Genomic DNA, 11,834 nt, shown 5'->3' on the forward strand with positions numbered 1-11,834 from the left:
AACCTTTTTTTATGGCCTTAAGTTTGATACAACTCACTTTAGGAGTTTTTAAGGACCCGCGGGAGATCTGTATTTAAGATAGCCCATCGGGCAGAGTGGTGATAAATTTTGGTAGCCCGACTCGAAAACACAATAGCCCCAGGACGTCGGGCTAGCGATTTTGCGAGCCCTGAAGTACAAGTTTGACTCATCTCTTTTCTTAAAAATGGTTTAAAGTAGGGATGCACCGAAATGAAAATCTTGGCCGAAGCCGAAACCGAACAAAATTAAACACTGGGCCGAAGGCCGAATACCGAACACGGTTTTTCGAGTTTGTTCCCGCAATGAGAACATGACTCATCCACGAGCGCTGCTTCAGCGTGCTGAAAGCCCAAGCACGAGATACAGCGATCGTGACCATCAGATGAAGCCAGGAAACGACCACATCCAGAAACGCACGAGCGGGAAGCCATCTTTAAAAAGACGCACGTCGCTCGTGGAGCTCTTTTAGATTTGCTCTTTTTTTTTTTTTTTTTTTTGGAAAAACACTCTTTTAGAGAGAGCGCTGAAGCGCCCAGGGGAGGTCGCGGCGAGACCGCAGAATGGGAAGCTGCAGCACGCCGAAGAGAAGCAGCACTGGATGGCAACCCCCGCTGACGCGACGTAACACCAACGCCAGAGGCTGTCTCGTAGACACTCGTGGAGATTCAGTCTTGCTAGAAGGCTCGGCTCTGAAGCGAAAAGCTGATGTGCGTTTGCACGCGCTCTCCTTTTATACCCGTGCTGCGGGGCGGGGTGCGCATGTCGAAACACGCACGCCAACTGTAATTGGCTTGGTTAGTTAACACTCGAAGGTGTGATAGAGTTCTTGCTTTTTCCTCAACTTTTATTTTGGCAGAAACGCACAGGAAGACCTCAATGCTTCTTTTTGTTGACAACAGATTTATAAACAAGTCTCATTACGAATATGTCGTATGTATCGCATTGTCACATGCCTTGTAAAAATTCATAACAATGTGACTGAGCAACTGACAAGTAACACTGTTTAGCGCAGATTTTCCTCGCGCTTTGAACTTTGAACCCTGGTTAACAAGCAGATAGCGCGCGAGTTCGTGCAGCGCTGTCAGAATACATAGCAGATTTTCCTCGCGCTTTGGACTTTGAACCCTGGTTAACAATGCGCGTGTGTATTAGAAAACATAACATTCTGCAGTTTATTTACTAATTGTTTAAGGCCATTTCGGGATTTCAATCATCATACAGTAACCAGCAACAATCACCCCAACCTCTTCCACACTGCTGACATGTGTGCTGCATTATAAAGAGTGCGCCTCTCACTCTTCGCTGGTTGCTATTTGATCGCATCATATCATTGTTCGCTACGATTTTTTTGGTCTTTTCACTTATTCAGCCGAACACCGAAAGAGCTTTTTTTGCTATTTTCGGCCGAATAATTTTGGTTGCCGAACATTCGGTGCATCCCTAGTTTAAAGGGTGAAATGTGATGTTTATCATTTTACAAGCTTTTTTTTTTTTTTCGTGAAAAACTGTATCCAAAATCTGACAAGTGCCTGCCCCAAGGGCTACCAGGGATTTTTATTTTTTTTTGCAAGCCCTGATATGTATAGTTGTATAAAAATTATAATTTATATTGACATGTACATAACTATATAACTTTTAGATTTTTGATTTCCATTGAGCCACAGTCTGACCTGCTTACATTCTTCTTGGCACATTCAGTTTTGGATTTCACCACATATTGCATGTTGTAGCATGTGGCAACTTCTACAGCCACGTCTTCATGTTTACAGAGTGATGCCTATCTCACACACATGCGGAAGAAAGGAAAGAATACAGTTTCCTGTCACTTCTATTTTGAGTCTTGCTGAAAGAACAGCAGCTCAACAAACAATGCGTTGATTTAATTCAGTGCCCACTGGCTGCCATTTGCCCTTCCTAACGCCCACTAGAATTAGCTGTTTAGCCTCCTCTGTGCACAGTAAATCTGATATCAGAGATATCGTAGGACAGATGTTATTTTTACAGATGGGTGGATGGCTGCTGTGTAAAGGTTTTCTGTCAAGGATCATACCTCACACTGAGCTGAATTTTTATCTAACTATCCATCCATCCATCCATCCATCCATCGAGCAGATGCCACCAATTATCAGACCACAATCAAAATCCAGGCCCAAAGTTTTATATAGCAAATAAACTAAGCCATCAATGTATCTTACTTACAAGACACACTGAATGTCACACAGAGATGCATGTTTAGAGTCAAAAATTTAGAGACTTAGTCCTGTCCTGACCTGCCCTAGAGCACGGTGTTTATCGTTCACATTTATCTCTTGTCATTCTTAGTAGGGATGCTCCGATCCGCCTTTTTTGCCTCCGATACCGATTCCGATACCTAGGGTTCGGTACAATCGAAGAAGAAAAAAAAATTATCTCGGATTTGGATCGGCTCTCTCTGACCGATACCCGATCCGAGAAAAATGGCACTATCGGAGCCGATACCCGATATGAATATCGGATCGGCGCATCCCTAATTCTTAGTCCACTCTGTCCCGGGTCATGTAGTCAGCAGGTCCACTCTGCCAGACTCGCATGATTGAGCTTTGTTGTATAGTAATCCACATTCACTCCGTCTCCAACCTGCACAGAAGAGTTGACCAGGTGTTTTTAGTTTGGACTGGGCAAGAGGGTGGAGTAAGCAGCTTAATGGGTAGCTTTGTGGACATAAATGAAATATAGGTCATACACAACCAGTATTAGACTAATCCACACATCTTGAATACTCCTTTTGCGTAAACCACATCATTTCTGATCATTCTGTCAGCTTTAATAGTCTTTTTATTCAGGTCATTTTATTCATGTCCCAGACTGTTACAAGCCTGAATGATTGAATGGAATCAATTGGAATGACTTTACAACTGGATTACAAGGATAAAAGATTGTAAATCTATGACAAATGTGGCAAGCAAATTTAGAAACCGACATAGTAAGCAGGAGAAGAAGCGATAGGTCATTTGGTGCCAGCTCATTTCACACGGACGGGCCCAGCTGTCGATGTTGACGACACTGCAGTGCTGGATACCACTCATACTGTTCATCCTAAAATATCCCAGCACTCTGTCCCACGGACCCCAGTGAGAGTTTACTTATATTGGGATCATCCTTTGGGAATCCACGGACTGAAATCTGCTCCCTCTGATTCAAAAATCCACTCCCAGCCTCATGTTCCACGCAAAGTACCACCTCTTTTTTTCATTGGGTTTTCCAGATTGAAGGGAAATTTGTGATATCTACTAGCAACACCTGCTCCTTCAGGATGATCTTGGCAACATAAGAGTCCTGCAGGATGTTTGCAGAGCATAACTTTCATGACCAACTCATATCTATGAATGGGTGGTATTGTTAAGCTTTTCTTTGGGAATGCTTTTCTGTGCTCCTGAATTAGAGGGCAGTGTCTTCCAAATATGTCCAGTAAGATACAATAAAAGGATTGTGTTTGTCTTCAATGTTTAAGGTCACGTCACGGCTTGGTTATCATACATTAACATTCAGAAGTTTAGGGTTGATACTTTTTTTGTGTTTTTGTAAGAAGTCTCTTAGGTTCACCAAGGCTGCATTTATTTGATGACAAATACAGTAATATTCTTACAATTTAAAATAACTGTTTTGATATATTTTAAAAGGTTATTATTCTTGTAATGGCTGAATTTTCAACAGTCCAATCCAATCTTCACTGATCCTTCAGAAATAATTTTATATGCTGATTTGCTGCTAACATTTCTTATTATTATCAAAGTTGAAAACAGTTATGTTGCTTAATATTTTGTGGAAATATTAGTATCCATTAATGAATAGATTTAAAAAAAGAAAAGCATTTATATAAAAAAATAAATATTTTGTGTGTTCTTGCCGTCACTTTTGATCATTGTGTCCTTGCTGAATAAAATTATTAATTTAATAAATAAACAAACAAACTGACCCCAAAACCTTTGAACGGCAGTTTAGGTTAATGTGTGACTGTGGCACACTTTTCTGAATGAAAATAATGGAAACACTGAAACATCCACAAATAAGGCAATTCCTCATTTGCTTTTTCATTTAAAAGTTTTAACTCTCTGATTTGTCTCTGATTTGCAGAGCTTTCATTGGCCCAGAAGAAGTTTGCTCAGTGCCTGGGTGAGTTCAAATTTGAGTACATCGGCGATGCCAAAACTGACGATGAGAAGTGCATTGGTGAGTTTTTTTATTTTATTTTTTATTTTTTGCATATTTTCATTTGCGCACATGCATACATTTGCCTTTATTTTAATACTTGGCTACTAGTGTGATGTGGGTGAGATTTGTGCGTATGAACCGTTAGTGATTCATCTGTTTGTTTCAGACGGGTGGCTCACATGCTGAGAAATATGTAAATAGTCGTGCATAGATAAACTTTGCTCATTGTCTGCATGTGTGCCATTTCAGATGAATCATTGCAAGAATTCTCCTCCTTTCTTAGAAACTTGGAAGACCAAAGAGATCTGATGGTGAGCACAACCAGTTGAGACTTGCATTGAAAACACACTCTGTTATACATTTCAATCAAATCCTTGCTGGCTTAAAAAAATAAACAAACAAACAAATAAATAAATAGCCGGTTTAAACATTTAAGAGCCAGTCTCAGCCAGAGGACGTGAGCTCGCGCGCGCATTGAGAAGATTTGTGCGTGCGTTCATCCAAAGCGCACAAACCCGCGCCTCAGAATGCGCGCAAATATTATTCTCTCACTGTAGTATTGTATTTAAATGGACAAATTCACACAAAAATTATGTCAAAACATCATTTGCGCGCGCGCTCTCTCTCTCTCTCTTGCTCTCTCTCTCTCTCTCTCCCTACCGTTAAGTAACTTGTGCAACAAGATACCAGTATCGGTATCGGTGCATCCCTAATATATATGCATATGTATATGTATATGTATATGTATATGTAGTGTTGTCACGGTACCAAAATTTCAGTATTCGGTACCAATACCAGTGAAAAGTATATGTGTTTTTTTAATCATGGTCATTTGCATGCAGAGAAAAACACAAACACAAAAATCAGCCTTAACATTGAGTTCAACACATACTTTATAAAGTGACATCAGTCATCTGTTCGTCCCTGAATGCTTCAGCACTGTTTGAGTCACAGCCACAGGAAGTGAGTTACATTGCCATCAGTTATTTGTGTCCTCTGTCTCAATTACTCTGTGATTACACAAGACGACTGCTTATGTTGAGTCATGTCACCTTAAATGAGTTGTTTAGGAACTGTACTTTCAAACCCTCTGGTTGAACATCCAATAGCACCTGATTTAAGTCCTTTATATTTCAAAGACTAATAGCCATTTTATCTGTAGTTCATCTGTAGTTTATCTGTAGTTTGCAAATTGCTTTTACAGTGTAAAAAAATAGTTTGATTCCTTAAAAAAGGCATTAAAAATCAGTTTTACCTATTAGTGTAACAGATCCCTTCACATGATTTGTACATTCTTAATGTATGAGAGGACTTTTTAGTCTAATGCATGGTTAGCCATCTAGGTAGGAAGGGCTCATGTTGCATGTAGGTCATGCTAGTATTTATTTAGTATGCAGCATTAGAGAGCCGAAGGACCTGGCCATGACTCAAAGTGCAACAGCCGACAGTTGTTTTGAGCTCAGATTTGAGCCCCACCCATTCATGACACTGCAGCAGGCCAATGATGTTGTGGCCCCTCGGCACATTGAAGGCATGCGTGGAAGAGGTGGAGCCTACAGGCCCTGACAGGGTCAGAAAGACGGGGTAATCATAGAGCAGTGGTGCTCATTCTGAGTACTAACACTCATGCAATGGCTTTCTTTTGTTATTTCATTACCTCATTTATAAAGATATGTTTTTATATAATAATAAACATTGTGAAAGCCTTCTTGTTAAAATATGGGCTTTAGAAAATGATTACTTCCTTTTGAATTCTCAAAGAATGTTGTTTATTGCTGCAGATTTGGAAACATGTTCCTGAACTTCAAGAGGCTTGTTCATTTACTTCAAAAGTAAAATCATTTACTTCAAAAACAACATAACCGAATTGTGCAGATCTGCATTCATACTATTGTACAAAGACCCTGCAAGGATTTCAATGCGTTTGCATTTGCTCACAAAATTTTTGCATTTCCCTTTAAAACTTTGCATTCACTCACACAACTTTAGCAATCTCTCACAAATGTTTTGTGTTAACCCAAGAAAACTGTTGTGGACAAATGCAAAACTGGTGATGGAAATAATATATGATAAATGATTTGTGTGTTTGGGTCAAGGGCAGTGGTTTTAGCAGTGGGCTGTTTTGAGTCAGACTGGTGTATAATAAATGATTTTGTAAGTTTCTTGGGGTATACAAAACTTTTTTTGGTTACACTTTATTTTGATAGTCCACTTTAGACATTCTATTAACTATAAGTAACTTTGCAACTACATGTCAACAAAATTGTCTACTAACTCTCAGAGTAGACTTATTAGGTTAGGTTTAGGGTTAGTCAAATAAGTTGACATATACTTGCAAAAATTTGTATAGTCAGTATGTACATGGCCCATCAAAGTTAAGCAGACAGTCTACTAATATTCTAATGACTGCTAGTTGACATGTAGTTGCAAAGTTACTGTTAGTAGAATGTCTAAAGTGGACTATCAAAATAAAGTGTTACCCTTTTTTTGTAGTAAATGCAAAATATTTGCAAGAATTGAGTGCAAAAGGATTAAAATATTTTTTCCTGCATTTCTGTGTTGGTCTGTTCATTTCTAGGGAATACTTGTTTCAAAATGTCAGATGGCTAAATGAACTGTTTTGCCTCGGGTGATGAAATGGTGACACCTTTATTGGCATTTACAGTTAAAACCCAGAATGTGTTTGTGCAAGTTTTGATTAAAGGAAATCATCCTGTTACTGGTAATGTTTGATAAAAATACATTAAATTATCAAATGTCCTATATCCAATGAATTTTCTTTCCACAGATGAGAAACATCACAGAGACACTGATGAAGCCTTTAGAAAAGTTTCGGAAAGAGCATCTTGGCTCAGCAAAGGTAAAAGCATAGCTCTACCCGTCATCTCTCACATTTAGGATGTTTGCATTTAACAGATGGAAAACTGTACATTTATTGAAACCAAACTTGCTTCTCGTTCCATGTATTAAAAATAGTAAGTTCCTCCATTTCATATGTTCTCATGCTATCTTCAGGCAGAGAGAAAGAGGTACGAGAAGGAAACAGAGAAGTACTACAGCTCACTAGAGAAACTTTTGAACATGTCAGCAAAGAAGAAAGAGCCACAATTACAGGAGGTACTTCACATTTCATTCTTCCCACACACAAGATGGATGAGTAATGCAAACTATTTTCAGAAATGGTCATTTCCTTCTGTATCTGACGATTTATACGTTAAGGTCAATGGTTTGCCGTATTCTTTACAATAATGTTTATTGTATTGTATATTAAAGTCTGTTGTTATTTCTACCAGATTTATAAAGCCAGACATTTCACCCAAGTCCTCTCTAAGCCTGGGAAAGTGAAAGAGTGCAGTGTATTATCCTGCTTAAATCTTGATCCAGTGATGTGGGGGGAACATAACCTTTTATGGCATGCCCATCATGCCTGTATGTTGTATACACTGAGCATAAAAAGCACTAGAGTCTGTTGATATTTTTATGGTGGGCCATTCTTACTGCGGACCATATGTGACCCTGGACCACAAAACCAGTCATAAGGGTACATTTTTCGAAATTGAGATTTATACATCATCTGAAAGCTGAATAAATAAGCTTTCCATTGATGGATGATTTGTTAGGATAGGACAATATTTGGCCGAGATACAACTATTTGAATATCTGGAATCTGAGGGTGCAAAAAAAATAAAATATTGAGAAAATCGCCTTTAAAGTTGTCCAAATGAAGTTCTTAGCAATGCATATTACTAATCAAATATTAAGTTTTGATTTATTTACAGTAGGACTAAATATCTTCATGGAACATGATCTTTACTTAATGTCCTATTGATTTTTGGCAGAAAAGAAAAATCAATAAATTCGACCCATACGTATTTTTGGCTATTGCTACAAATATACCCCAGCGACTTAAGACTGGTTTTGTGGTCCAGGGTCACATATGACGTGTAAACATGTTCCTGAACTTCAAGAGGCTTGTTCATTTACTTCAAAAGTAAAATCATTTACTTCAAAAACAACATAACCGAATTGTGCAGATCTGCATTCATACTATTGTACAAAGACCCTGCAAGGATTTCAATGCGTTTGCATTTGCTCACAAAATTTTTGCATTTCCCTTTAAAACTTTGCATTCACTCACACAACTTTAGCAATCTCTCACAAATGTTTTGTGTTAACCCAAGAAAACTGTTGTGGACAAATGCAAAACTGGTGATGGAAATAATATATGATAAATGATTTGTGTGTTTGGGTCAAGGGCAGTGGTTTTAGCAGTGGGCTGTTTTGAGTCAGACTGGTGTATAATAAATGATTTTGTAAGTTTCTTGGGGTATACAAAACTTTTTTTGGTTACACTTTATTTTGATAGTCCACTTTAGACATTCTATTAACTATAAGTAACTTTGCAACTACATGTCAACAAAATTGTCTACTAACTCTCAGAGTAGACTTATTAGGTTAGGTTTAGGGTTAGTCAAATAAGTTGACATATACTTGCAAAAATTTGTATAGTCAGTATGTACATGGCCCATCAAAGTTAAGCAGACAGTCTACTAATATTCTAATGACTGCTAGTTGACATGTAGTTGCAAAGTTACTGTTAGTAGAATGTCTAAAGTGGACTATCAAAATAAAGTGTTACCCTTTTTTTGTAGTAAATGCAAAATATTTGCAAGAATTGAGTGCAAAAGGATTAAAATATTTTTTCCTGCATTTCTGTGTTGGTCTGTTCATTTCTAGGGAATACTTGTTTCAAAATGTCAGATGGCTAAATGAACTGTTTTGCCTCGGGTGATGAAATGGTGACACCTTTATTGGCATTTACAGTTAAAACCCAGAATGTGTTTGTGCAAGTTTTGATTAAAGGAAATCATCCTGTTACTGGTAATGTTTGATAAAAATACATTAAATTATCAAATGTCCTATATCCAATGAATTTTCTTTCCACAGATGAGAAACATCACAGAGACACTGATGAAGCCTTTAGAAAAGTTTCGGAAAGAGCATCTTGGCTCAGCAAAGGTAAAAGCATAGCTCTACCCGTCATCTCTCACATTTAGGATGTTTGCATTTAACAGATGGAAAACTGTACATTTATTGAAACCAAACTTGCTTCTCGTTCCATGTATTAAAAATAGTAAGTTCCTCCATTTCATATGTTCTCATGCTATCTTCAGGCAGAGAGAAAGAGGTACGAGAAGGAAACAGAGAAGTACTACAGCTCACTAGAGAAACTTTTGAACATGTCAGCAAAGAAGAAAGAGCCACAATTACAGGAGGTACTTCACATTTCATTCTTCCCACACACAAGATGGATGAGTAATGCAAACTATTTTCAGAAATGGTCATTTCCTTCTGTATCTGACGATTTATACGTTAAGGTCAATGGTTTGCCGTATTCTTTACAATAATGTTTATTGTATTGTATATTAAAGTCTGTTGTTATTTCTACCAGATTTATAAAGCCAGACATTTCACCCAAGTCCTCTCTAAGCCTGGGAAAGTGAAAGAGTGCAGTGTATTATCCTGCTTAAATCTTGATCCAGTGATGTGGGGGGAACATAACCTTTTATGGCATGCCCATCATGCCTGTATGTTGTATACACTGAGCATAAAAAGCACTAGAGTCTGTTGATATTTTTATGGTGGGCCATTCTTACTGCGGACCATATGTGACCCTGGACCACAAAACCAGTCATAAGGGTACATTTTTCGAAATTGAGATTTATACATCATCTGAAAGCTGAATAAATAAGCTTTCCATTGATGGATGATTTGTTAGGATAGGACAATATTTGGCCGAGATACAACTATTTGAATATCTGGAATCTGAGGGTGCAAAAAAAATAAAATATTGAGAAAATCGCCTTTAAAGTTGTCCAAATGAAGTTCTTAGCAATGCATATTACTAATCAAAAATTAAGTTTTGATATATTTACAGTAGGACTAAATATCTTCATGGAACATGATCTTTACTTAATGTCCTATTGATTTTTGGCAGAAAAGAAAAATCAATAAATTCGACCCATACGTATTTTTGGCTATTGCTACAAATATACCCCAGCGACTTAAGACTGGTTTTGTGGTCCAGGGTCACATATGACGTGTGTTTGGGTCAAGGGCAGTGGTTTTAGCATTGGGCTATTTTGAGTCAGACTGGTGTGCATGATTCCTAGAAATGTTGAAGAACACCAGGGACTACTCAGTTATTCGCTAATTCATAAGACACTTAAGTTATCATGGGCCATGTTCACATGTCACTGCAGCCAAATACGTTGAGGGATGAGTGTTTTGTTTATGCTGTCTCTCTCCACAATAGTCTCTCCCACCTGTTCTACATGTGCACTCCAGAAAAGGCACACTGTTTAATGCATGAGCTAAATGATAATAAAAAAACATGAGCTTAATGATAATAAACAAAAAAATAAATAAAAATCTGATGATTATATCTCCATCAAGTAATGTTATATTAGGAACTAGCTAATGTTACAAACACCATTTGGGTTACACTGTTGGCATATATTTCTCTTGTTTACAAGAAACTGTGGTTATCAGGATGTCAGCTGCATAAATTTGAGTTATTCCTGTATTCCATACGCACCAAAACGCTTAACACGCACAGAACAACAGCTTTAGGAATTCATTCTCACATTGAAATGTTTAATTTAAATTCAAGTATTTTTTTGTAAAGCTGTGAGATTTTATGATGGAGATCACCAAGGAATGTTGCCAAGAGATGTCAATGTGATATACTGTATTTAACTGTATTTGCACACCTAATGTTCCCTCTACATTTTTTTTCTTGCTGAGCAAAACTTTTCTCTATTGGGCGGACATTTCGGCCACCTGAGCAAAAACAAACATTTCGGCCACACTGCCATTCAAAAGTTTGGGATCAATAATGTTTATTAAAGAAGTTTCTTATGCTCATCAAGGCTGTATCTATTAGATAAAAATACTGAATATTATTTCACAAAATAATATTGTGAAATATTATTGCAATTTAAAATAAAGGTTTTCTATTTTAATATACTTTAAAATATAATATATTCCTATGAAGCAAAGCTGTATTTTCAGCATCATTACTCCAGTCTTCAGTGTCATATGATCCTTCACAAATCATTATAATATGCTGATTTATAATAAATGTTGGAAACAGTTGTGCTGCTTAATATTCTTTTGGGACCTGTGATATTTTTTCAGGATTCTTTGATAAATAAAAAGTTAAAAAGAACAGTGTTTATTCAAAATGAATAGAATAGAAAACAAACTGAAGCATTTAAACTGAGATCTGTAAGTTAAATATTTAAAAAAAACGTGAACGTGAATTCTTCTATAGCTATCTAAACATCCCTATGAACAGTGGCGGCTCGTCTGGGGAGGCACAGGCACAGCACAGCTTCCCCATAATTTTGAGGTGAAAATGGGGAGGACGATTTAATGTTAATAAAATTCACAATTCATTTCAGTTCATGTCTCAGAATGTGTATTTTTTGTTTGTAGTTTATACAAAATAGAAATTTTGTGTTACAATATACACTACTATTCAAAAGTCGGTAATTTTTTTCTTTTTTTTAAGAAATTAATACTTTTATTCAGCAAGAATGTGTTAAATGGATAAAAAG

General features: G+C 37.2%; 1 protein-coding gene across 1 annotated transcript in view; it reads left to right on the plus strand.

Moving 5' to 3' along the window:
• The window catches only part of LOC107671381 (rho GTPase-activating protein 10-like), a 76,101-nt gene that overhangs the window by 30,503 nt on the left and 33,764 nt on the right, over nucleotides 1-11,834 (plus strand). The window contains exons 2-5 of the mRNA XM_016464298.1: nucleotides 4,135-4,230; nucleotides 4,462-4,523; nucleotides 7,001-7,072; nucleotides 7,228-7,329. Of these exons, the coding sequence (XP_016319784.1) occupies nucleotides 4,135-4,230; nucleotides 4,462-4,523; nucleotides 7,001-7,072; nucleotides 7,228-7,329 (332 nt within the window). The remainder of the gene's footprint in view (nucleotides 1-4,134; nucleotides 4,231-4,461; nucleotides 4,524-7,000; nucleotides 7,073-7,227; nucleotides 7,330-11,834) is intronic.

The sequence above is a fragment of the Sinocyclocheilus anshuiensis genome, unplaced genomic scaffold, assembly GCF_001515605.1.
Source record: "Sinocyclocheilus anshuiensis isolate Anshui unplaced genomic scaffold, SAMN03320099.WGS_v1.1 scaffold145, whole genome shotgun sequence".
NCBI classification, from domain to species: Eukaryota; Metazoa; Chordata; class Actinopteri; order Cypriniformes; family Cyprinidae; genus Sinocyclocheilus; species Sinocyclocheilus anshuiensis.